Source organism: Pan troglodytes, chromosome 2 (genome assembly GCF_028858775.2).
Source record: "Pan troglodytes isolate AG18354 chromosome 2, NHGRI_mPanTro3-v2.0_pri, whole genome shotgun sequence".
Classification (NCBI taxonomy): Eukaryota; Metazoa; Chordata; class Mammalia; order Primates; family Hominidae; genus Pan; species Pan troglodytes.
The window spans coordinates 41,048,733-41,075,447 of NC_086015.1; the positions used below are offsets into that span (position 1 = coordinate 41,048,733).

The window sequence follows — 26,715 nt, forward strand, 5'->3', positions numbered from 1 at the left end:
CGTCTCAAACTCATGATCTCTGGTGATCTGCCCACCTCGGGTTCCCAAAGTGCTGGTATTATTGGCATGAGCCACTGCGCCCGGCCAGCAAAAAAGTGTTTTTAAATTAAGCTACCTACATTGATTTTAGACATAATGCTATTTGCACACTTAATAGATTACAGTGTGGTGTAAACATGAGTTTTATATGCACTGAAAAACAAAAAATTTCACATGACTTGCTTTATTGTGATATTGACTTTATTCCTGTAGTCTGGAACTGAACCTGCAATATCTCAGAGGTATGCCTGTGTCTACTTGTTCTGTGATACTTGTTATTGTCAGTTTGTTTGGATTTACCACATATTATTTGATCATAATTCTTTCCTGTAGATGTTTTATGGTCTGCCTAAACCTTTAGTGGGGCCTTTGATGGCTTAGTCCTTTCAGGCTTAAGACAATAGAGGTTTATTTCTCAGAGTTCTAAAAGCTGGGAAGTCCAAGATCAAGGCACCGACAGATTTAGTGTCTAGTGAAGGCCCGCTTCCTCATACATGGCACCTTCTAGCTGTATCCTTACATAGTGGAAGGGAATAGCTAGCTCTCTGGAGTTTCTTTCAAAAGGGCTAATCCCACTAATCCCAATTATGAGGGAAGACCTAATCACCTCCCAAAGGCCCCACCTCCTAATAGTATCACCTTGGGGGTTAGGATTTAACATTTGAATTTTGTGGGGACACAGACATTCAAACAATAGCCATGGCAAACTTTTTTGCTTTGTCTAATTCACTCTTATTTTGAAAAGTATTTGTGTTGGGTTTAAAACTCCAGATTGGTAATTATTTTTTCTTAGTGCATTGAAGGTAATAGTGTATCATTTTCTGATTTCTACTCTTGCTCTTGAAAATTCAGCTATCAATCTTAATATTTATTACCTATTGAAAATCCAGCTACCAGTCTTATATTTTATTTACTTAGTGAGTAATCTCTTTTCTTTCTGAGTACCTTTAAGATCTCCTTTCAGAAATACCATGTAGTAACCCTGTGTGTCACGTGTGGATTTTGTTGGGCTTGCTAGCTGAGACTTGACAGTTTTCATCACTTCTGGGATATTCTCAGGTATTTTGTCTTCAAAGTCTTCAGATATTGTCCTCTTCCTGCCCTCTCTCCGACTCCTTCTGGAACATGAGTTATGTATTTATTATCTCCCATGTGCATAAGTTATCTTTACATATTTTCAATTTCTTTATCTTTCTGTGCTACATTCTGGATAATTTTGTTGATCTACCTTCCAGTTAATTAGCTTTTTAACTTTGTCAAATCTCTTTTTAAGTCTATCTTGATTTTTCTTTTCAATTATTGTATTTTTCATTTTTAAAAACTTTATGTGCTCTTTTGGAAATCTTGATCCCAGGAGATAGTGGATAGTGTCCTGCTGCTTACTCATGGTTTTAATAGTTCTTGAGCATGCTGAACATACTTATTTTATGTTATTTGCTAATCTTTCCAATTCCTGAAACCTTTACAGATCTCATTCTGTGGATTCTTCTGGATTCTAATTCATGGGGCATTTTTTTTTGTTTTTTGTTAATTCCTCATACTTTATCTGTGGGGAATTACTTGAAGCCTGGGTTGACAATGAAATTCTGCAGAGAGAATTTGCATTTGATTCTACTAGGAAACTGGAGGAACAGTCAGCCCCGATATCAGTTTAAATTAAAATCTCCGCTTAAGGTTTTCAGGCAACCTGCTTAGCATGAATCCTGGCTGGAAAAGCATATGAGGACCAGTTTATGATTACACATTCACAGGGTGTCATGTTTTCTTCCAACACCAATGCTAGAGGTGGCAGTTTTGCTTACTGCCCTTGGAGGGGCAGGGGAGTGGGCATGGGCATAGTAGTATGGTTTTCCTTTTCACTGGGGGTGCAGCCCTTGGAGTCTCAGCTTAATGTGTTGGGGAAGTGGTCTCCTATTAGACTCTCCATTTCAAACCATTCCATGATTTTGTCCTCCTTTTGCCACCTTCTGAGCCTGTAAAAACTAATGTTTGTGATTCCTGAGGTTTCTCTAATGTTTTTTGATAAAGTTGACCTCAGAGATCTCGTTACCTCTCTGAGTTCCTGCTTTGTCTTAGATTTTGATCCTTGAGTGTTCTTTAATCTTTTAGCAATTCCTTGTTGCATGTTAAAAGATTAGTTATATTTTATTCCTCATTTGTGTTCGTTTTCACCAGGATGCTCAATTCAGGCTTCTTTGCTTACTTGGTGTCTCTAGTTCTGGTGCCTGGTGCTTTGGTCAATGAAGTGGGGTTGGTAGGATTCTATTACTTACCTGTTTTTTGGTTTTATTTTTTGTTTTGCAGTTCTCCGGGAGATGTTGCATAACCACTCCTTCGTGGGCTGTGTGAATCCTCAGTGGGCCTTGGCACAGCATCAAACCAAGTTATACCTTCTCAACACCACCAAGCTTAGGTAAATCAGCTGAGTGTGTGAACAAGCAGAGCTACTACAACAATGGTCCAGGGAGCACAGGCACAAAAGCTAAGGAGAGCAGCATGAGGTAGTTGGGAGGACACAGGCTTTGGAGTCAGACACATGTGGTTTCAAATCCAAGTTCGACCATTTCCCATTTATTTGACTGTAGACAAGTTACATTCCTAAACTACGTCTCAGATTTCTCATCTGTAAGTTGTGGTATTACTAGTTAACATGCAGGGGTTTTGTTTGTTTGTTTGGGTAAGAAATAACCCAAGAAGCCTAGTCCTTGGTAGTTGCTCAGTGCCCTATAAATGTTGTGAACCAGGTGGTGAGGGTTTGGTGCTGCTAGAGAATTCTGGTATCTGCTCTGTGCAACAGAGTACTGTAGGTGATGCAAGAGAAAGAAGACCTGATGCCTTCTTTCCTCCCAGCTTTGAGAATGGAGCAAAGGCCTACCCCAGCCACCAAGTGAGCCAGTGGGCTTGATCAGCACAGGAAAGGTGACCCCGGCAGTTTCATGTGACTATTGCATGGCTGGCAACATTTCTATTGATTGTTTCCAGGGACCTTGGCGGATGAGCTCCTGTTGAGTCTAGCATCTCTGTTAAATCTGTTCTCAAATAGGTAATGCATATGGGAGGATGCTGCCACCTTGCATCTACTAGACATCACCTATCTACTGTGAGACTCTCCCTCTAAGCCCTGCTGTGGCCTCAGAGTGCTTATTGGCCCTGTGAGTGGGGCAGCCACTATACATTGCATGGAGTTGGTACATGAGATAGAAACCTATTCGCCATCCCTTGAAACTGCCCCAGTCCAGAAGCTTCCTGTTAGCACATGTACCTCCTTGTATGTATTCAGAACTCATTCCATCTAGGCTTGGAAACCCGTTTGGTGCAACTCTGTTCAAGTTCCATTGTCTGCTTTGAGAATGCTTGGGCTTGTATAGTGAGCTGTCACTTTTTAATTTGTTAGGAATTCTACTCCCCTTGCTTTTTCTTTTCCAGCATGTTTAAGGGAATGACCTCCAAGGCCCCAGATCACAGTTGTATTCATGTTCTTTCATCTCACAGATACAATCCAGGCCAGTCCCAGATTTGCAGCTGTTAATAAATGTGAATGGTTTTCTAGTAAGGGGGTAGAAAAACATAGGGAGAGAACCGGGTTCAGAGTTCAATATCTGGATTCAAGTCCTTCCTTTAGCACTTTACTAACTGATGTAGAATAAGTCAGCTACTCAATAGGTGCCTCAGTTTCCCCACCAAAATGCAGACATAGAAGGTGCTTTGTCTGCTTTGATGAGAAGTCTTTAAGCAAGTCTATGGGGTTCAATGTGTTTTAAGAACTATAAAGTACCATATAAATGTGGCCTTTATTCCCATTGTGTTTTTGGAAGTAATTCAATATAGTGTGTACTTCATAGCTGCTTTTGGACTATTGCCAGCCAGTGTATCATCCTAAACTACATGTCAGCATAGTATAATCCTGCCTTAGGTCTACTTTTGATTATTTAGGAAGACTCCCTGCCCTTCCTATACATTTCACATAATTTTTAATAAGTTGTAAAAAAAAAAAGTGATCTATAGGATTCTTTGTAAGTGGGGGAAAGGTAAGCAGACAAAAAGTTTTTAAATCTTACTGCAGAGTGTCAGGAACCTTTTATAGCACCAGACAGGTAGGGACAGAACATGAGTGGCAGCAAGCCAGACTTGGTCTTAGTGCTCTAACCTGTCTGTTAGAGGCTGGCCAGTCGGACCCCTGGTTGAAGACGTTGGGAATCCCAGCTCTTTGGAGGGGTAAGAGATTTTGTTAGACTGTTAACCAGATTCCACAGCCAGGCAGAACTATTTCTGTCTCATCCATGTTTCAGGGATTACTTCTCCCATTTTGTCCCAACTGGTTGTATCTCAAGCATGAATTCAGCTTTTCCTTAAAGTTGCTTCATTTTTATTTTCAGTGAAGAACTGTTCTACCAGATACTCATTTATGATTTTGCCAATTTTGGTGTTCTCAGGTTATCGGTAAGTTTAGATCCTTTTCACTTCTGAAATTTCAACTGATCGTTTCTGAAAATAATAGCTCTCCACTAATATCTTATTTGTAGTATGTTAAATTTTTCTAAAACTTCTAAGGATAGTTGCTGTATTGTATGATTTGCATATGGAGGTATCTATAAGAAGTTTTATACTTTTTAGCAAAACAGTCATTTGGTAGCCAACTTAAACAAATGTTTATTAGTATAGAAGTTAATAATATCTACTGATACTCGGCCGGGTGCGGTGGCTCATGCCTGTAATCCCACCACTTTGGGAGGCTGAGGCGGGCAGATGATTTGAGGTCAGGAGTTCAAGACCAGCCTGACCAATATGATGAAACCCTGTCTCTACTAAATTACAAATATTAGCAGGGTATGGTGGTGGGCGCCTGTAATCCCAGCTACTCAGGAGGCTAAGGCAGGAGAATCATTTGAACCCAGGAGGCAGAGGTTGCAATGAGCTGAGATCACGCCACTGCACTCCAGCCTGGGCAACAGAGCAAGATTCCCTCAAAAAAATAAATATCTACTGACACTTAATACTTGGAAAGGGATAAAAATAAACATTGTCTAAAGCTGTGGTCCAAACACAACCCCTGCCAACAATTTTAGTCCATTTCTTCCAAGACTTTTTTTTTTTTCTATGCCTTTTGTGAAAACTGTCAAAAACTTTTTCAATGCTGAATTTTAGTTCTGAGTTAAAAATCATACTACCTGTTTATATGGTTTCATATCCACTTTTTTCATGTGATATACTCTACAAAAAGCCTGCTGAGATTTTGATTGGGATTATGTTGAATCTAGATCAATTTAGGGTGAAAAACTTTTGTTAGATAAATCCCTTAGTATTTCACATTTTTTAATGCTAAATGGCATTTTTCAAAAATTTTCTTTTTTCTTTTCTTTTTTGAGACAGAGTCTTGCTCTGTTGCCCAGGCTGGAGTGCAATGGCAAAATCTTGGTTCACTGCAACCTCCGCCTCCTGGGTTCAAGCGATTCTCAAACTGCCTCAGCCTCCCAAGTAGCTGGGATTACAGGCATGTGCCACCACGCCCGGCTAATTTTTTAAACTATTTATAGTAGAGAGGGGGTTTCACCATGTTGGCCAGGCTGGTCTTGAACTCCTGACCTCAGGTGATCTGCCCACCTTGGCTTCCCAAAGTGCTGGGATTACAGGTGTGAGCCACTGCGCCTGGCCTCAAATTTTTTTTTTTTTTTTTTTTAAGAGACAGGGGTCTCACTCTTGCCTAGGCTGGAGTGCAGTGGCATGATCATAGGTCACTGAAGCTTTGAACTCCTAGGCTCAAGTAGCTAGGAATACAAGTGTGTACCACTACACCTGGCTAATTTTTTTAAAAAAATTTTTTTCGTAGAAACGGGAGTCTTGTGTTACCAAGGCTAATCTCAAACTCATGGCCTCAAGTGATACTCTTGCCTCAGCCTCCCAGAGTGCTAGGATTGTAGGCATGAGTTACTTCACCCAGCCAAAAAACTTCAATTTCCTGTTGTTTATTTGCTAGTATATAGAAATACGTATAGTTTTGTACATTGATGCTGTATCTTGCAACCTTGTTAAACTCACTTACTAGTTCTAGTAGATTTTTTGTAGATTCTATCAGATTTTCTATATATGTATCATGTCTTCTGAGAATAAAGAAACTTTTACTTCTTGCTGTGCAAACTGAACACCTTTTCTTTCTTTCTTTCTTTTTTTAAGACGGAGTTTTGCTCTTGTCACCCAGGCTGGAGTGCAGTGGCTGGATCTCGGCTTACTGCAACCTCCACCTCCTGGGTTCAGGCAATTCTCCTGCCTCAGCCTCCTGAGTAGCTGGGATTACAGGCGCTGGCCACCACGCCCGGCTAATTTTTTTGTATTTTTAGTAGAGATGGGGTTTCACCATGTGGCCGAGCTGGTCTTGAACTCCTGACCTCAGGTAATCTGCCTGTCTCGGCCTCCCAAAGTGCTGGGATTACAGGCGTGAATTACTGCGCCCGGCTGCCTTTTATTTCTTTCTCTTGACTGACTGCCACTGGCTAGAGCCTCCAATACAATGTTGAATAGAAGTGGTAAGAATGGGCCAGGCATGGTGGCTCATGCCTCTAATCCTAGCACTTTGGGAGAGTATGGTGGGCAGGTTACTTGAGGCCAGGAGTTTGAGATCAGCCTGGCCAACATGGTGAAACTCTGTCTCTATTAAAAATACAAAATATAGTTGGGTGTGGCAGTCCACGTCTGTAATCCCAGCTACTTGGGTGGCTGAGGCATGAGAATCACTTGAACCCAGGAGGCAGAGGTTGCAGTGAGCCAAGAATGCACCACTGCACTCCAGCCTGGGCAACACACACACACACACACACATATGAAAAACGAAGTGGTAAGAATGGAAATCCTTCTCTTCTTCCTGATCTAAGGGGGAAAGGGGAAAGTTACAAAACATTCAGTATGCTGTTAGCCATATAGGTTTTTTTGTAGATGCCCATTATGAGGTTGAGGAAGTTCCCTCTGTTCCTTATTTGCTAGAGATTTTATTTAGGATTGGATGTTGAATTTTTTTCAAATGCTTTTTTTTGCATCTACTGAGATAATCATATGATTTTTCTTTTATAGTTTGTTAATATAGTGAATTACATTGATTTTCTTATGTTAAACCAATCTTTGCATTCCTGGGATGAACTCTGCTTGGTTATAATATATAATCCTTTTTATTTATTATGGGATTTGATTTGCTAAAATTTTTATTATAATTATTTTATCTGTGCTCATGAATGTTACTAGTTTATAGTTTTCTTTTAGTCTTTGGTTTTTGTATCAGGGTAATGCTGGCCTCATGGAATGAGTTGGTAAGTATCCCCTCCTTTTCCATTTTCTGAAAGAGTTTTGTGTAGAATTGATGTTAAAATTATTGCTTAATGTTTGGTAGAACTCAACAGTGAAGCCATCTGGGCTTGGAGATTTTCTTCATGGGAAGGTTTTTAACTGCAAATTCTATTTCTTTAATAGTATAGAGCTATTCAGGTTATCTGTTTCTTCTTAGGTAAGCTTTGGTATTTTGTTTCTTTGAAGAAATTTGTCCCATTTAATCTAAATTTTTAAATTTACTGACATAAAGTTATTTATAATATTTCTTATTCTTTTATTATCTATGGATCTCTTGGTGACATAACCTCTCTCATTCCTAATATTGGTAATTTCAGGCTTTTCTTTTTAACTTGGTCAGTCTGGCTAGAGGTTTATCAATTTTATTGATCTTCTCAAAGAACTAACTTTTGGTTTCATAGATTTTTCTTTTCTATTTTCTATTTCATTGATATCTGCTCTGACTTTTAATCTTTCTTATACCTATTTTGGTTTAATTTGTCTTCTGTTTCACATTTCTTTTTTTTTTTTTTTTTTTTTTTGAGACAGAGTCTTGCTCTGTCGCCCAGGCTGGAGTGCAGTACAGTGGTGCGATCTTGGCTCACTGTAACCTCAGCCTTCCAGGTTCAAGCGATTCCTGTTTCTAAGCCTCCCAAGTAGCTGAGATTACAGGCATGCACCACCAGCTAATTTTTGTATTTTTAGTAGAGATGGGGTTGCACTGTGTTGGCCAGGCTGGTCTCAAACTCCTGCCCTCAGGTGATCCACCTGCCTTGGCCTCCCAGAGTGCTGGGATTACAGGTGTGAGCCACTGTGGCTGGCCTGTTTCACATTTCTTAAGGTAGAAGCTGAGGTCACGGATTTGAGACCTTTCTTCTTTTCTAATACAGGTGTTAAGTGCTACAAATATCCCTTAAGCACTGCTTCAACAGCATCCCACAAATTTTGATAGTTTGTTTTCATTTTCATTCAGTTCAAAATACCTTCTAATTTCCCTTTTGATTTCTTCTTTGACCTACAGGTTTTTTAGAACTGTGTTATTTAGTTTCCAATCTCTTGAGGATTTTTAAAACAATATGTTATTGATTTCTAATTTATTTCCATCTCAGTCAAAGAACATACTTGCCTTTTTTTATACATTTATTGAAACTTTATGGCCCAGAATATGGTCTGTGTTGGTAAATGTTCCATGTGTACTTGAAAATAATTTGTATTCTGATCTCATTGAGTTGAATGTTCTAGGTATATCAAGTTGATAGTGATGCCCAAGTCTCCTGTATCTTTACTGATTTTCTGCCTGTTCTGTTATTGAGAAAGGGGTATTGAAACTTCCAACTATAATTATGATTTGTCTGTTCTCTTTGCAGTTCTCTTAGTTTTTGCCTTCATATATATATACATATATATGTATATATATGATTTTTTTTTTTTTTGAGATGGAGTCTTGCTCTGTTGCCCAGGCTGGAGTGCAGTGCTGTGATCTCGGCTCACTGCAAGCTCCGCCTCCCAGGTTCACGCCATTCTTCTGCCTCAGCCTCCCGAATAGCTGGGACTACAGGCACCCACCACCACGCCCAGCTAATTTTTTGTATTTTTAGTAGAGACAGGGTTTCACCATGTTAGCAAGGATGGTCTCGATCTGACCTCGTGATCCGCCCAGCTTAGCCTCCCAAAGTGCTGGGATTACAGGCATGAGCCACCGCGCCCAGCCCATATATTTTAAAGCTCTGTTATTGGGTACATAAACATTTAGGATTGTTATATCCTTTTGATAATGGACTCTTATATTATGAAAAGATAATGTACTGTGGGTTTATAACATATGTAAAAGTATGAGTAACATATTATCAGAAGGGGAGAAATGGAAGATAACTTAGGCATCTTAATTTTAAGCATAGTTTTCCCTTTGTTTCTGCATTAGATGATTTACCTGAAATGTCATTCAATTTAACTTACTCTCCATCCTCACCCGCCCAGCTTTAGTTATGAGGCAGTAGAAAGAAATGATCTGCCTGTGGTTTTCTAGAAATACGAAAGTTGAGTCCTTAAGGCTACACAGAAGGAAAGTACCTCCCCAGGGCTTCACCCTTCCCATCCTTTCAGCAGGCTTTTTGTCTGTCGTATCTTCTCTGTTGAAATGGCCATTGACAAGAGGAGGAAAGGGGTTTTGTTGTGGATTGTTCAGGCACTTCCTTTGGGGTATATGGGGGATGAGTGTTACATTTGTGGTTTCTCACCTGCTATTCTGATAGTGGATTCTTGGGAATTCAGGCTTCATTTGGATGCTCCGTTAAAGCTTGCTCCTTCATGTTCTTGCTTCTTCCTAGGAGCCAGCACCGCTCTTTGACCTCGCCATGCTTGCCTTAGATAGTCCAGAGAGTGGCTGGACAGAGGAAGATGGTCCCAAAGAAGGACTTGCTGAATACATTGTTGAGTTTCTGAAGAAGAAGGCTGAGATGCTTGCAGACTATTTCTCTTTGGAAATTGATGAGGTGTGACAGCCATTCTTATACTTCTGTTGTATTCTTCAAATAAAATTTCCAGCCGGGTGCGGTGGCTCATGACTGTAATCCCAGCACTTTGGGAGGCTGAGGTGGGCAGATAACTTGGGGTCAGGAGTTCAAAACCAGCTGGCCAACATGATGAAACCCCGTCTCTACTAAAAAAATAGAAAAATTAGCCAGGCGTGGTGGCGGGCACCTGTAATCCAAGCTGCTCAGGAGGCTGAGGCAGAAGAATCACTTAAACCCAAGAAGTAGAAGTTGCAGTGAGCCGAGATTGCATCACTGCACTCTAGCCTAGGCGACAGCGAGACTGCGTCTCAAAAAAAAAAAAAAAAAACGTTCCAAGGTCAGGACTAGGCCTCCCCTCAGAAGCAGCAAGTGACATATGTGACATCCTCTCCACTCCCTATTTGCATTTCTAGGTTACATAAACTGTACTACTATCCATGCATGCCTACTCTTGTTCCCAGGGTGAAGGACCCAGACATGGAGAGCCGAATCCCTGCAGGCCATTATAAATGAGATTATGCCATTTGCTCCCATTTCTTCTTATTCCTTCATTTTTGGGGCTCTCCATCTTGATGTGTTCTTTGGATCGTGAACAGATCCAAAGAAAAGGTTGTTCTGCCGTGCTGTTTGTCAGGATGAAAAACTCTTTTTAAGTGTTTAGGTCTGCCCCCAGTGCCCAGCCCAATCAAGTAACGTGGTCACCCAGAGTGGCAGATAGGAGCACAAGGCCTGGGAAAGCACTGGAGAAATGGGATTTGTTTAAACTATGACAGCATTATTTCTTGTTCCCTTGTCCTTTTTCCTGCAAGCAGGAAGGGAACCTGATTGGATTACCCCTTCTGATTGACAACTATGTGCCCCCTTTGGAGGGACTGCCTATCTTCATTCTTCGACTAGCCACTGAGGTCAGTGATCAAGCAGATACTAAGCATTTCGGTACGTGCATGTGTGCTGGAGGGAAAGGGCAAATGACCACCCTTTGATCTGGAATGATAAAGATGATAAGGGTGGGATAGCTGAAGGCCTGCTCTCATCCCCACTAATATTCATCCCCAGCAATATTCAGCAGTCCCATTTATAGTTTTAACGCCTAAAGTATCACATTTCGTTTTTTAGCTTTAAGTAGTCTGTGATCTCCATTTAGAATGAGAATGTTTAAATTCGTACCTATTTTGAGGTATTGAATTCTTTGGACCAGGTGAATTGGGACGAAGAAAAGGAATGTTTTGAAAGCCTCAGTAAAGAATGCGCTATGTTCTACTCCATCCGGAAGCAGTACATATCTGAGGAGTCGACCCTCTCAGGCCAGCAGGTACAGTGGTGATGCACACTGGCACCCCAGGACTAGGACAGGACCTCATACAATCTTTAGGAGATGAAACTGCACATCTCTAAAATTTCAGGATTTCTTTGTACCCAACAAGGTTCAAACACAACAGTCAGCTTTTATTCATGATTTTTACTTCCATCTGCTGATGTAGAACATACCTCCAGAGTGACCTCAGAAATTGTCAAATGTGAAAACACAAGCCATCACAGTGAGAAATGGGAGGTTGAGTTAGATTGTCTAAGGCTGGAGAGTCCATATACTCCCACTGTTAGCTCTGAAGTGTGTAGCCAGTCTTCAGATTCTGGGTCAGTTGCCTCAGTCTCTCTTAGCTTTTGCCTTACTCTTTATCCGACCACTGCCCTGCCAGGAAAACAAGGCTCTATAACTCCTCTTACAGGTCAGCTTGACACAAAAAGGGTGCCTGGATTCCTAATGTTTCATTGTCACTTTTCCCAGTCAGATGATAATGCTTTTCAAATCAACATATATTTTGGGGGAGGTTGGAAGGGAGAGTTGAAATATTCTAAGAATCAAAGAGTAGCCCACTTTAATCAGAGTATGACCCCTGATTGCTCACAGTCATCTCCTGAGCAGTGTGAGCGAGTTTCAGATGAGGAGGCTGAAGGCCAGTCAGGCATGCTCGAGGATTCCAAGTCTATAGGTGGGAGGGCAGAGATTTAGTCCTGTTGGCCAAAGCCTCTAGGGAATTTCTCACTCCAGTGGAGAAGGCAACACACTTACCAAACTGTGTGGAAACTATCTCATTGGATTAGAAATTTTACCTCAAGAAAAGGAAGGACAGTTGAGAAAGAACATTTTCTTACACATGAGACAGCTAAGGCTTACAAGAAGGAGAGGAATAATGAGGCAAAATAATCCTCATTAATATTTTCATTCCTCCCCTGGGGATTAGAACTACTTTCAGACCCGATTTTAATGGTAAGTTAGGTACTTCCTACAGTTGCCATCCAAATATCAGTCAGGATCAGACATGATGTTAGCTCCTGCTACAGTAAAACCATTTTCTCCCTGAATGAAAACAAAGGTTCCACAGGAGACAGTCCCACAGAGCAGTGGCTTCTTTTCCTCCCTTTAAAACCTCATGTTGGCTGGACACAGTGGCTCACACCTGTAATCCCAGCATTTTAGGAGGCTGAGGTGGGAAGATGGCTTAAGCCCAGGAGTTTGAGGCTGTAGAGCTATGATCACACCACTGCCCTTCAGCCTGGGTGACAGAGCAAGACCTTGTCTCTAAATAAACAAACAAACAAAAAATCCTCTTGTGTTCAGGCCTGTGGGATCCCCTGAGAGGCTGGCCTACAAGATCCACTTCAAAAGCCCTAGATAACACCAAGTCTTTCCAGACCCAGTGCACATCCCATCAGCCAGGACACCAGTGTATGTTGGGATGCAAACAGGGAGGCTTATGACATCTAATGTGTTTTCCAGAGTGAAGTGCCTGGCTCCATTCCAAACTCCTGGAAGTGGACTGTGGAACACATTGTCTATAAAGCCTTGCGCTCACACATTCTGCCTCCTAAACATTTCACAGAAGATGGAAATATCCTGCAGCTTGCTAACCTGCCTGATCTATACAAAGTCTTTGAGAGGTGTTAAATATGGTTATTTATGCACTGTGGGATGTGTTCTTCTTTCTCTGTATTCCGATACAAAGTGTTGTATCAAAGTGTGATATACAAAGTGTACCAACATAAGTGTTGGTAGCACTTAAGACTTACACTTGCCTTCTGATAGTATTCCTTTATACACAGTGGATTGATTATAAATAAATAGTCAGATGTGTCTTAACATAATTTCTTATTTAATTTTATTATGTATATATTGTGTCAGTTCAGATGCCAAAAAGAGGTCTTGAACATGTCACAGGCTCTGATGGCACTGACCATGGAGAAAGCTTGATTTGGTCATCTGGTGTCTACAATAACCAAAGCTAATTATTAAGGAAAAAAACTTGAAGAAAGAAAATAGTCCTTACTTCATCTATAATGAGTTTTTTGTTTTTTGTTGTGAGACGGAGTCTTGCTTTGTTGCCCAGGCTGGAGTGCAGTGGCGCGATATTGGCTCACTGCAACCTCCGCTTACCGGGTTCAAGCAATTCTCCTGCCTCAGCTTCCTGAGTAGCTGGGATTACAGGCACCTGCCACCACGCCTGGCTAATTTTTTTATTTTTAGTAGAGATGTGGTTTCACGATGCTGGCCAAGCTGGTCTCAAACTCCTGACCTCAGGTGATCCTCCCACCTCAGCCTCCCAAAGTAAGTGCTGGGATTACAGGCATGAGCCACTGCGGCCGGCATTAAGTATGAGTGTTTAAGTTAGCCCACTTTGTTAATGACTATGAGTACTAATAGCTTAAGATAAAGAAGTTTCTAGGTAATCTTGTTTGAAGGATGATGTAAAAATATAAATTTAAACTGTGAGTGACAAAATAAACTTCCTTAATATTTGCCTACATTTAGAGAAATGGAGCATTCAGCTCAGAAAGGAAGAATGTCTGTGGTTTTAAGGTAAAATCCATATTCCAAGACTCAGTGAAGAAAGTTCAGTGATAAAGAACAGACTACTCTCATCTTATGAAGAAATGGAGCAATTTCACTTGGAAAGACTAGGAAGACAAAATGTTACAGACGTATTTATTGTGCCACAAAATAGGCAAGGTCAGTTTTGAACAATAAGAACTCCATAAAGTAGACCAGGGCATCTCAGAAGTGAGGTTCCATGAGCCCAGGTGGGGCACAGGCTGGGTGACCTTGAGTGGAGAGGAGAGGAAGAGGGGTTTTCTGAGCTTCAAGAGCTGGGCCACACAGTATGTTGGTTTTAGCTGGGATGGAGTTCTAGAACAAACCTGCACTTTAGAACACCTTTCTACCCACCCCCAACCACACAACTTGCTACTATTAGTAAATGTATAGGCTGAGGCATGGTGGCTCACGCCTGTAATCCCAACACTTTGGGAGGCTGAGGCAGGCAGATCACTTGTGGTCAGTAGTTCAAGACCAGCCTGGGCAACATGGTGAAACCCTAACTCTACTAAAAATACAAAAATTAGCAGGGTGTGGTGGCAGGCACCTGTAATCCCACCTACTTGGGAGGCTGAGGCAGGAGAATCAAGCTTGAACCCGGAAGGCAGAGGTTGCAGTGAGCCAAGATCATACCACTGCACTCCAGCATGGGTGACAGCACGAGACTGTCTCTCAAAAAAAAAAAAAAAAAAAGAGGCCAGGCACAGTGGCCCACACCTCTAATCCCAGCACTTTGGGAGGCTGAGGTGGGCGGATCACTTGAAGTCAGGAGTTCAAGACCAGCCTGGCCAACATGGTGAAACCCCATCTCTACTAAAAATACAAAAATCAGTCGGGTGTGGTGGTGCACACCTGTAGTCCCAGCTCCTCGGGAGGCTGAGGCAGAAGAATCACCTGAACCTGGGAGGCAGAGGTTGCAGTGAGCCGAGATCGTGCCACTGCACTCCAGCCTGGGTGACTGAGCGAAACTCTGTCTCAAAAAAAAAAGAAAACGAAAGAAAATGTATAGAAAATCATCTCAATTCAGAAGATTGGTATCCATATTTTTTAAATGAAGGGCTAATTAAAAAAGGAACAAATATTAGAGATTTTATTCACTTTTGAGTTACCTTTTTAAAGTCTAGTTTTATTATCTTATGTGCCTTTAGTCACTAGATTTTCCCCCAATATATTTTCTGTGTAAGCACTTTAAAGATACAATAATCATTTCAATAAAACCACCTGGGTACTAAGAGCAAAAGAGAATCATAAATTCTGCAAAGTAGTTGCACTCCATGATTTTAAAAAAACCTCTTGGACAGGGTACCTCTAAAGATGAAACTCAAGTCTTTAAAAGTTCTACATTCCCGATTGTTTTTCCTTGAGAAGGAGACAAAAGAAGAGGGATGTGGTTGCCATCATTTGTTTTAAAGTCTCCTATAACAAAATGAACATGTCAGTAGCCAATTGTGGTTGGCAAAAGGGTGTATTTAATAGAATCTGCAGGCAGATTTCCAATCTGCCTGCCCTGCCCTACCCTCCCCCTTTGGGTTTGTTTGAGGTTTCATTCCACAAATAAGCAGCAGATAAAACACTTTACAAGGTACAGCACAGTTGTATTGAAGAAAAAAAAGACCCAACTCTTACTTTAAGAGTATTAGGCCTGGACTTCCCCTGCCCCATGCAATAAAGCAAGTTTTATATACACTCCCCATATTTTTTTCTAACATTTTCTTATATAAATTTAAATATTTTACAAAAAAAGGCTTTTTTCCTCCAAACATATAAATTTGAGTGAAACATAGATTCCCCACCCGAGAACTTGTTTCTTCACTAAAATATAAATGTTGTCTGATATTAAGGGTAAATGTCTTTTGACCACTGGAGATCACTGAAGTCTGAATTGCACCGTGGAGAAGGCACTTGTGTTTTCTGAGGTCTCCAGCAAGTATCTCAGTAAGCACTCATAGAATTGCTGTCTGTCCTCCAGAACCCGTGCCAAGGCCTCCGAGTGCCCAGTTACTGAGGCAGCTGGGGAAAAATGTTGAGTAAACATGATTCTACAATTACGGAGATAAAAAATAAAAACAGCATGGACTGGTTCTACCCTAGAATCAAACTACAACAAAATCCAAAGTGTTCATTCATGTAGATTCAAAATGACTTCATTCTCTCATAAATTATAAAATACAAAGGTGGCTGTTTTAATGACAAAACTCAAAACAGTACTAAAAGGGGTTTGTGTCAATGGACAAAAGTCAGTCCCTCTAGGTAGGGCCCCAAGGAGCATCACCCAGGTTGAAGGGTGGTTTTCCTACTGCTGGGCCAGAAGTGCTGTCCTATTGGCCTTCATCTTCTCCAGCCGCTTGGCCAGGTGGCTGTTGGTCATCTCCATCTCCTCAATCTTGTCCAGTGCTGTTCGTAACTGGAGACAGAATGCAGTCACTACATGTGGTCAGAAACAACATCCAGTGCTACTCTATTTTCAACTTCCTGGGAAATGAAAGCACTGCTAACTGTGATGGCCTTGCACAGGACCCACAACCTCATTTTTTCTATCAGTTAGAGGTGTTAAATGATGATACTGAGGATTGTTTATTTGTTTTAATCACAGAAAGGATATATAGAAGTTGGAGAAATAGACCTGACCTGAAGCAAAAATACAAACTATCTTTTTACTTAGTATCTAATTGACCAAAACATAAAAGTAAATGGCAGTCACTATGCAGGTCAAAAACCAACACAAATTAGTTAAGTGACTCCACTGCTGTTTCCTTAAGTATCAAATTTCTTACACAGCTAAGAATTATTTCCAGAAGATTTTTTCTTTTTAGGAATGTATTCTCCAAGAAACATATTAAAAGAAGTACCTCTCGTTGTAGCTTCCGTTTTTCTGCTTTCAATTCATCTTCAACTTTCTCAGCATTCTCAGCAGCAGTTTTATATCTCAGAACCTGTCCCTCAAGCCGGCTAATCTGTAAGTATGAGAACATAGGCCTCTAGTACTGGGCACTAGAAGTCACCACTTTTTGGTAGCCAGGATGGAAATACAATGTCATTATAAATGCCAAGTAATCTAACACTAACAAGTCCCCTAAGGGTGACTCATAAGTCCTCTCAGAACTCAGTTGCTATTTATAAATCAAGAAATGTCCCCAGAGAGGATTACAGCTGTAGAGTCATTTTAGGGCCAATTTCCCATGCTAAGTTTTATTATGACCATATTGTTTAAGTGCCAAAGCAATATAGGAAGAGACACTAAATGGAAAAGTTCTTACACTTTTTGGAATGTGTAAGGGATTTTATTACAAATGATGATCTTGAATTCTCTTGAAATATCTACAAAAACAATGATAGCTATAGTTTCCTATGGTTTTAGAGAAAACAGAAGGCTAAAATGTCCCAACAAGTGCTCTCTGCTGGCTTTTCTATTTTAATACAGAACTATTATTGATCCAACTGCAAAGGCAACCCAGGCACTCATGGGTTGTTAGCCACTTAGATGCAGGAAGGACATTTAAATAACTTAGTACCATATAGAAGTACTTACACTTTGCTCCAAGGTAGTTATATCCTGTTCTGCTTTTGAAAGCTTAAATTTGTATTCGCTAATTTGTCTATTGGCATCTCCTAGAACAGAAGAAGACAATGAATTATCTTCACCTGTCAGAGATGACAGTATGAGCCATCAGGCAGTACCTTTGTGGCACAGAGAGGACCATGCAGTCTTAAGATTACAAAATACAGGGCTGGGCGCGGTGACTCACGCCTGTAATCCCACCATTTTGGGAGGCCGAGGTGGGTGGATCATGAGGTCAAGAGATAGAGGAGACCATCCTGGCCAACATGGTGAAACCCTGTCTCTACTAAAAATATAAAAATTAGCTGGGCGTGGTGGCACAGGCCTGTAGTCCCAGCTACTCGGGAAGCTGAGGCAGGAGAATCACTTGAACCCAGGAGGCAGAGGTTGCAGTGAGCTAAGATCGCGCCACTGCACTCCAGCCTGGCAACAGAGCGATACTCCGTCCCCCTGCCAAAAAAAAATTACAAAATACAAATGCACACACAACAACCACAGCATCTTCAGCAGCCCAGGTTCTGGACTGTATATACTACAAGATGCTCTAGCATATATGTTACTACAGTATCCCTTGCAGCAAGAGTTAGAAGAAAATTCTTTACCCTATGATATGTGTGAGCAGGGCTTGAGAAAGGAGCCCTGCCAATTCAGCAGCAGCCCCTACCAACCCTGTGTGTAACCTTGTGGAGCCTCCATGCCCACGGGACTGGGCCCTCTAGTTCCCTGAACGTGGCCCCATGCCTTCCCATCGGTTTTGCTTCTGCTATCCAATACTGTAAGGGTCCTTTTCTCCCACCTCTGACTTGCTTCAAGGCCAAGCTCAATTTTCACCTCTTTCATGACTCCCCTTAATTATAAGTCCTTCCCTTGCTGTATTTTATTTGCATTTTTATGACATTTGTCATGCTTTTTAAACATCGTATGTGTAAGCAAGGAGAGGGGCCCTGTCTTGGCCTTCCTAAATCTACCTATGTACCTAGCCAAGTGCACACAGTGTATGCCTAAATAAATATATGTTGGAATAAATGCTGTTCAGTAATGTGATAATGTGTTATGGGTAGAGCTATAAGTTACTAGATGAACATCTGACCTAGGAAGTAAATCACTTAAAATGAAAAGTTTAGAAATGATGGCAGGGGACTTTTAAAATCCCTCCAAGAATCCAAGTTTAGCAAAAATCAGTCTCTGGCATGATTACAGTAATAAGATTTGCAAAAGATAAACCAAATCTAACATACCACAGGAAATATTCAGATTATCTAACTTAAGAACTTTTCTACATTTCCACATGACCAAGGTTACAATTACTTATACAGTCTTCAATGTGAGAGGTTTTTCTTTTTTTTTTTTGAGATGGAGTCTCGCTCTGTCGCCCAGGCTGGAGTGCAGTGGCGCGATCTCGGCTCACTGCAAGCTCCATCACCCAAGTTCACGCCATTCTCCTGCCTCAGCTTCCTGAGTAGCTGGGACTACAGGCACCCGCCACCACGCCTGGCTAAATTTTTGTATTTTTAGTAGAGACGGGGTTTCACCATGTTAGCCAGGATGGTCTCGATCTCCTGACCTTGTGATCCGCCCACCTCAGCCTCCTAAAGTGGTGAGAGGTTTTTCTAATTGGACAATTACTGTCACCTTAAAAGGAACAGGGTTACCATCTCCCCAAAAGCCATATCTGGTAGTGAAAGAGAAGTATTCCTATTTCTGAGCCCTAAAACAAGCTTCAGGATCTGATTTTTAAATTGTTATACTCAGCAATCTATTGATTATCCAAATGTACTTCTTCCTTCTCACTCTCCAAACCACCTTTCCCTTCCTGTTTTCAAAAGTTTAAGTCTCTTATCTCAGTAACTTCATGTGTGTTTTGAAATCCCATTCCAAAACACTCTCATAATAGGCAAGGCACCATCCAGAACCAAGAGTTGCTCCACTCCTGGCCTTCTGGTCCAGGGTAGCTGCTTGCTTTTGTCTTTGCCAGCTTTCCCACAGTCCTGCAAAGCTCACTTTGTTCTACACCTTCTGCCTGGGTACTTTACCTTCTGCAAATACCGGCTATACAACAACCTACCTACTCTAGGAAGTATTCACACATAAATGCCAGCCCATTCCCCCTAAATCTGTTTCCTTTTAAATTTGCTGCTTAAGGACAATCTCTCAGATCTATTCCCTACCCTCTCTCTAAGACTGCTGACAGCTACTGAACTGGTTCAGGCTCACCACTGTAGTAGCTTCCTAACTAGTCAGCCTGCCTTTTCCCATGTCCCTGTTCTCATCTACCGCCAACACCAAAATGACATTCTTGAACAAAATATTCACCAGGAAATGTCACAAGTGTCCTAACTGACGTCCAACAGAAAAGATAATACCAATATCAAAAGTTAGTATTAATAAGCCTTAACCCAAAAAGTCTTTTCTCTCTTTTTTTTTTTTTTTGAAGAGACGGGTTTTCACCACATTGCCCAGGCTGGTCTCAAACTTCTGAGCTCAAGCAATCCACCACCTCAGCCTCTCCAAATGCTGGGATTATGGGTGTGGGCCACCACGCCTGGCCCCAAGATGTCTTTTCTTGGCAGCCTATCTCAGAAGGTTTAGATGAAAAGTCCATGGAATAAACAAGATTTTAATATTAGTTATCAGAAAAGTCACTATTCTTATTGGAAAAATAAAAATCTCCTCTGTCCGAGAATTACACATAATCACTAACAAAGGCTAACTACAAATTCCTGCTGAAATCTTCCTACTATGGGAATTAGTGTGACTACAGTGATCATTTTATTATGAGGTCAAAAGTAGAAAATGAGAAAAACTGGAATAATTCGGGTAAAATGAATAGAATAGACTTTATTTTGTGGACTTATTTTAAATTTCATCTAATAAAGATAAACTTGGATTAACAAAATACTTCTAGGAAAATTCTGAAACTACTCAATTTAGTGTGAAGTAGTTCCAAATAGATTCGTCCAATTATCCAAGACAAATTCCAGAGAAAAAACTTTAATGGGGAAGGGTGCTTGCTGTATGGGAGCTTAAAGATGACAAATGGATGTGGAAAAGGACAGTGCCAGGTTGTCAAAAGGCATTTCACAGTGTGCAAAAAGTTCCTAGAAATCACTTTATCCAGAAAGGGTAAGAGCAATAAACCTCATTATCCCCTGAAGCACACAGGCTAGTGGAGCCTCTATTCAGCTATATTGCTGACTAGGACTGTTTTTCTGGACTAGCCAAGGACTAACCAATTTTTGCAGCATAGCTCTTCTTAAGAAAAGCATATTAACAGCCAGGCGCAGTGGCTCACGCCTGTAATCCCAGCACTCTGGGAGGCTGAGGTGGGCAGATCACCTGAGGCCAGGAGTTTGAGACCAGCCTGGTAACTATGGTGAAACTCTGTCTCTGCTAAAAACATAAAAAACTAGCCGGGCATGGTGGGAGGCGCCTATAATCCCAGCTACTCAGGAGGTTGAGGCAGGAGAATTACTTGAACCCAGGAGGCAGAGGCTGCAGTGAACGGAGATTGCACCACTGCACTCTGACCTGGGTGACAGAGTGAGACTCCCATCTCAAAAAAAAGAAAAGTATATTACAAGATACCAGCAACCTGCTGACAAACCCACCCCTGGGACACAGTCTGTATACAGACTGGGACTGGCCTGTCCCCTGGTACCTACTCTGCATTTCGATGAACTGCAAGTCTGAGCCATTCTGCAGTCCTGCCAGGTCACCCACTGTGCCATCATTCCTGGAGCATTTCTGTCGTTCCTCCTCTAACTGAAGCTTCAGTTTTCTAATCTGAAATGAAAATAAAGGTTCATCAGCAAGATCCAATCTCTCAAATGAAGCCGATGCTTATTCTATGGTCACATCATAGAACAAAGCAGACCCTTATCGTATCAGCCACATTCATTCAAAACCTATTTTCTTGAGTGCCTAATAGGAGACACACATCGTCCTAGGTGCTAAAGATAAGCTATGAACAAACATCGAAAAGAGCAAGCCCCAGGACCAGGTGTCCCAGTAGAAAATAGCCATATTTTAAATTTGTGTCTGCTTATGGAACAGTACATCTTTGGGGTATTTTTTGTTACTTTTATTTAAAATGGAAAATTCTAGCCAGGCACAGTGGCATGTACCTATGTATCAGGCTACTTGGGAGGCTGAGGCATGAGGATCACATGAGCCCAGGAGTTTGAGACCGACCTGGGCAACACAGTGAGACCTCATCTCTAAAAAAAATAAAACAAAAATATAAACAGTTAACTGATGATAGGGTATATTCAAGAGATTATTTCTTAAAATGGAAGATTCCATGAGCAGTTTTTTGTTGTTTACTTTTAGACATAGGTTAAATTTTCTTACTTAGAAAACATCCTGTATGTAAAAATAATTGGGGCTGGGCACGGTGGCTCACGCCTGTAATCCCAGCACTTTGGGAAGCTGAGGCGGGCGGATCACAAGGTCAAGAGATCGAGACCATCCTGGCCAAAATGGTGAAACCCCATCTCTACTAAAACTACAAAAATTAGTGGGGCATGGTGGCACGCGCCTGTAGTCCCAACTACTCCGGAGGCTGAGGCAGGAGAATCATTTGAACCTGGTAGGTGGAGGTTGCAGTGAGCGGAGATCACATCACTGCACTCCAGCCTGGTGACAGAGCGAGACTCTGTCTCAAAAAAAAAAAAAAAAAAAAAAAATAATAATAATAATAATAATAATAATAATAATTGGATACATAGAGATGGCTTCCCCAGCTGTCCTTAACTCCACCAACAGGGGTCAAAGGGAGGCCTCTGCACTAAGATTAAGTTTGCCACTCCCCAATGGGAAAAGGGTAAGCTCTATATTGGGACTAACTCTATACTTCCCAGACACCTCTGCCCTTTCAACACACAGGGTCACCATCATTAGCTGCCTTGAGGGAACCAGGACAAATCTCATTATCTCCATCATTCCTATTTATGTGCATCTCACAAAGGGTCATATCCTTCCTCTGCACTCTTCCTCACAAGGGTCTGTACGACCACTAACCTTCATCTCCTAACCTTTCCCAATGCCTGAAACTTTTCCACTGTGCCCTCTAGAATTATCAGTCCATCATCAGCAAACACACTCTGTCCTCAGTCTTTTCTGAGCATCCCCCCTTTACCCTCGTGCTCTGATAACCCTCTCCTGCTGCTTCTGCAGCTCTCTCAAACACTGTTTTTGTTTTGTTTTGTTTTGTTTTGTTTGTTTGTTTGTTTGAGAGTCTCGCTCTGTGGCCCAGACTGGAGTGCAGTGGCATGATCTCAGCTCACTGCAACCTCCGCCTCCCGGGTTCAAGCGATTTTCCTGCCTCAGCCCCCCGAGTAGCTGGGATTCCAGGTGCATGCCACCACGTCTAATTTTTGTATTTTTAGTAGATGGGGTTTCGTCACGTTGGCCAGGCTGGTCTTGAACTCCTGACCTCAAGTCATCCACCCACCTTGGCCTCCCCAAGTGCTGGGATTACAGACATGAGCCACCATGCCCGGCCCCTTTTTTTTTTTTGTACTTCCACAGCTTCCTACCACTGAATCTAGAAATGGAATAGGTGTCCTCTTGCTTTCCTTGCTGGTATTTTCCCTCCATCTTCCCTAAAAGTCCCAGGTCTTAATCTCGTCTCTTCAAATTATATACACTAACTACTTATCATTGCCAAAATCCCATTCCTTCATCACCATTTATTAAATAGCTCCCAACTTGCACTCCCTCTAGACTATTCCTGTCTTAATTTTTGGCAATTTCAATGTACATCTAAGTAGAGGATCTCCCTTACAAATGATCTCTCAATTTCTGGTATATCTCCTCTTACGGTTTGGATGTCTGTCCCCTCCAAATCTCATGTTGAAATGTATTCCCCAGTGCTGAAGGTGGGGCCTGGCAGGAGGTATCTGGGTCATGGGGCAGATCCCTCATGAATAGCTTTGCACCATTCCCTTGGTGATGAGTGAGTTCTCACTCTGGTAGTTCACACAAGATCTGGTTGTTTAAGAGTGTATGTTACCTCCCCACTCTCTCTGGCTTCCGCTTGACATATGACGTGCCTGTTCCCCCTTCACCTTCCGCCGTGATGAGAAGTTTCCTGAGGCTGGCTGGGCGCGGTGGCTCATGCCTGTAATCCCAGCACTTTGGGAGGCCGAGGTGGGTGGATCACCTAAGGTCAGGAGTTCAAGACCAGCCTGGCCTGAGGCCTCAGGAAACTGAGCTCAGAAGCTGAGCAGATGCTGACACCATACTTCCTCTACAGCTTGCAGAACCATGAGCCAGTTTAAACCTCTTTTCTTTTTCTTTTTTTCCTTTTTTTTTTTTTTGAGACAAAGTCTCACTCTGCCACCCAAGGCTGGAGTGCAGTGGCGCAATCTTGGCTCACTGCAGCCTCCACCTCCCTCCTGCGTCAGCCTCCCAAGTAGCTGGGACTACAGGCACCCACCACCATGCCCGGCTAATTTTTGTATATTTTTAGTAGAGTTGGGGTTTCACCATGTTGGCCAGGCTGGTCTCAACTCCTGACCTCAACCACCTGCCTCAGCCTGCAGAAGTGTTGGGATTACAGGCATGAGCTGCTGTGCCCAGTCAAACATCTTTTCTTTATAAATTACCCAGCCTCAGGTATTCCTTTATAGCGAAGCAAAAAATGGACTAACCCACCTCCCTTCCAAGGATCTTGCTATCTATCCCTTCTTGCCCTCAGCTACTCACTCCCACAGTCATATACCAGATCTCATCATTAGACAATTGTAATCCCTACACAATTTAGTTCCATGTATCCTCTCTCTAACCACTATTCCTCATCTTTCTAGGTCATTCTCTCTAGACCCGAATTCCAACAACCCTTCAACCACACTGGTACCACTAATCTACAGATTACATCTTCTTTCTACTATACCTTGATGTGTTCCTGAATATCTCCCGAATCCTCTTCATCCAGTTTAATTTCAAGGTCCATCATTATAATCATTTTCTTACATACTCCCTCACCTCTCCTGCCCCATTAATACTGTCCTAGTAAAATCTAGCTCTCTACCCACTCCATGCCTGCCCCTATGCTGCTGTAAGTAGCCAGAGAAACACATATAATAAATGCATTCACACAAACCTTCTAACATATCATATAATATTGTCTGATGTCTTCTTACTAGAATGCCTCTCAGGCAGGAATTTTTTTTTTCTGAACTAATTTATTCACTGAAATATCCCAGTGCCTAGAATAGTGCATGCTAAATAGTAGAATCTCACTCAACATTTGTTGAATGACTGAATAGGAGTTCCAAAATAGAGAACACAGCATATGGGAGGGGAAAAAAATCAGTAACAAAATCATTCAAGAAATTTTCCCAGAACTAAAGGATGGGAGCTCCTAGAATTGACAGGGGCCCAGCATCACACATGAAAACTTCAAATCACATGACTATCTTCAAATTACACCAGAATGCTAGAGAGAAAGAGAATAGGATACAAGCTTCCACAAAGAGGAGAAAAATAGATCACAAATCAGAAAAGATCAGAACTCAAAATGTTCATGAAAACTCAACAGCCATGCTCGAAGTCACAGCACAATGAAGAAATGTCCTTTTAAAAAATCTTAAGGAGAACCATGGCAACTCAGGATTCTCTACCCAGCCAAACTATTTTAATCAAGTGAGAGGGTAGAATGAAGACATCTTCAGGCCTGCAAGGTCATGAAAAATTAACAATCCACAAACCCTCTTCTCAGGAAGCTACTGGAAGATGTACCAAAATAAGAGAATAAATAAGGAGAAAGGCATCAGACACCGGAAAAAGGGAACCCAACCTAAATCACATGCAAAGAAAATCTCCAGATGCCAATGAAGGGTGACCACATCTATGTACCGAGAGGGCAAGTCACTAGTTTAGAAAGGGACAAGTCAGATGCACCAAGATTCAACAAACTGGAACTGAAATAACACCAGATGCATCTGAAAATACTGAGTGGGATTAATCTGCTCTTGGAGATTCTGTGGCTAAATTGATGATAGAAAACCAAGCAAATACAAAGAAAAACCATAACATTAACTTTAGAGGAAACTAATAGTTCTGAGGGAGATGATCCTAGAATGCAACCTGGCTCCACTGTGTGAGTAGTGTTTAGAGGGTCCTAATGACACAAGCAGGCTGGAATTACACTGTTCCTTTATTAGGAGGATATAAGAGTGGAAAATAAGTATGTGTGTGGCAGGGACAAAGGATGAAAAACAGCTAAATCCTCATCTTCCATAAAAGGATGTCAATATAGAATGCCTGAAGCAGAACAATCAAGACGCAACATAAGTATGTTATACAGAGATACAAGGACAGTACACAAGAATCAGCTAAAAGTATTTAACAGAAATGGTCAGGGGCGAGGTCAGAGGAGCCAGGGCAAGGGACTGCTGTGTTCATAACAAGCTTTGTAAAAAACTATATGACTCCTTAAACTATGTGTCCTTAAAAAAATGTTTTAAGAACAGAAAATAACAAAGAGGTAAAATATGAATTATCTATCCTTCATATCTCACTTGAGTACTGATGTTTGAAAGAAGCATATTTTTTTTAATGAACATTTCAATTAGCCAGTATTTTACCATGTAACTTTGTTAAAATTATATTACACTCCAATAAGAATGCCTTTACCTGTGACAGTAGTTCTTCCTTCTCTCCAGCAAGTTTTCGTAGCCTTACATCTAAAACAAATGAAAAAGATCATAAACTAAATATGTGATGATATAGTATATAAACAATTAAAAATTTTTCAAACTCATAAACAGCTAATATTATCTGATAAATTACATTACTTACAGCTCTGAATATCTAAAGAAATAAAGGTGTTAATAGCATTACAGAAAAGTTCTTAACTATCTAAAAAGTATTTCCACACAACTGATATTTATCAGGGCATCAAATCCAACATTTGTTCCCCACAGCAGTGATTTGCCACTTAAAGACAAACTGAAGTACAAAGGAGGTCATTTCCTTGTTTCAAGCTTTCACTAGTAGACAGACAACTCAAATGTCAAGTGTGTTCCTAAAGGCTGAGCCCTTAGCGGGAGAGATCCAAAGATGTGAAAGAAGATGGGGTAAGAGCAGGACTGGGCAAAGGAAGCTAGAGAAGAGAAAAGAGAGGAGCATAATGCTGGAAGAAGCAAAGTCCCCAAAAGCTAGTAGGGAGGGAAGGGGACCCACTCCAAGATGTGGACAGCCAGGCCAGGCGTGGTGGCTCACGCCTGTAATCCCAGCACTTTGGGAGGCCTAGCTGGGTGGATCACTTGAGGTCAGGAGTTCAAGACCAGCCTGGCCAAAATGGTGAAACCACGTCTCTACTAAAAAAATACAAAAATTAACCAAGCGTGGTGGCAGGCGCCTGTAATCCCAGCTACTCGGGAAGCCGTCTGAACCCGGGAGATAGAGGTTGTACG

The 26,715-nt window shown here is 41.5% G+C and overlaps 2 protein-coding genes across 69 annotated transcripts in view; one reads left to right on the forward strand and one right to left on the reverse strand.

Moving 5' to 3' along the window:
- The window catches only part of MLH1 (mutL homolog 1), a 75,257-nt gene that overhangs the window by 44,893 nt on the left and 3,649 nt on the right, over window positions 1–26,715 (forward strand). For 18 of the 19 annotated variants that reach the window (XM_001170433.5, XM_016940656.4, XM_063805544.1 and 15 more), the window contains 6 exons: window positions 2,344–2,452; window positions 4,416–4,479; window positions 9,678–9,842; window positions 10,676–10,768; window positions 11,062–11,175; window positions 12,643–13,002. In XM_001170433.5, coding sequence (XP_001170433.1) covers window positions 2,344–2,452; window positions 4,416–4,479; window positions 9,678–9,842; window positions 10,676–10,768; window positions 11,062–11,175; window positions 12,643–12,810 — 713 coding nt within the window. In that variant the 3' untranslated portion in view covers window positions 12,811–13,002. Of the gene's footprint in view, window positions 1–2,343; window positions 2,453–4,415; window positions 4,480–9,677; window positions 9,843–10,675; window positions 10,769–11,061; window positions 11,176–12,642; window positions 13,003–26,715 lie in introns of those variants that run through there. The other variant, XM_009445168.4, reaches the window with a different exon arrangement.
- LRRFIP2 (LRR binding FLII interacting protein 2) overlaps window positions 15,181–26,715 on the reverse strand; it is a 124,168-nt gene continuing 112,633 nt past the window's right edge. For all 50 annotated transcript variants that reach the window (XM_054681652.1, XM_054681649.1, XM_063805574.1 and 47 more), the window contains 5 exons: window positions 25,934–25,983; window positions 20,956–21,076; window positions 17,264–17,343; window positions 16,584–16,688; window positions 15,181–16,138 (listed from right to left, as the gene is read on the reverse strand). In XM_054681652.1, the coding sequence (XP_054537627.1) occupies window positions 16,028–16,138; window positions 16,584–16,688; window positions 17,264–17,343; window positions 20,956–21,076; window positions 25,934–25,983 (467 nt within the window). In that variant the 3' untranslated portion in view covers window positions 15,181–16,027. The remainder of the gene's footprint in view (window positions 16,139–16,583; window positions 16,689–17,263; window positions 17,344–20,955; window positions 21,077–25,933; window positions 25,984–26,715) is intronic.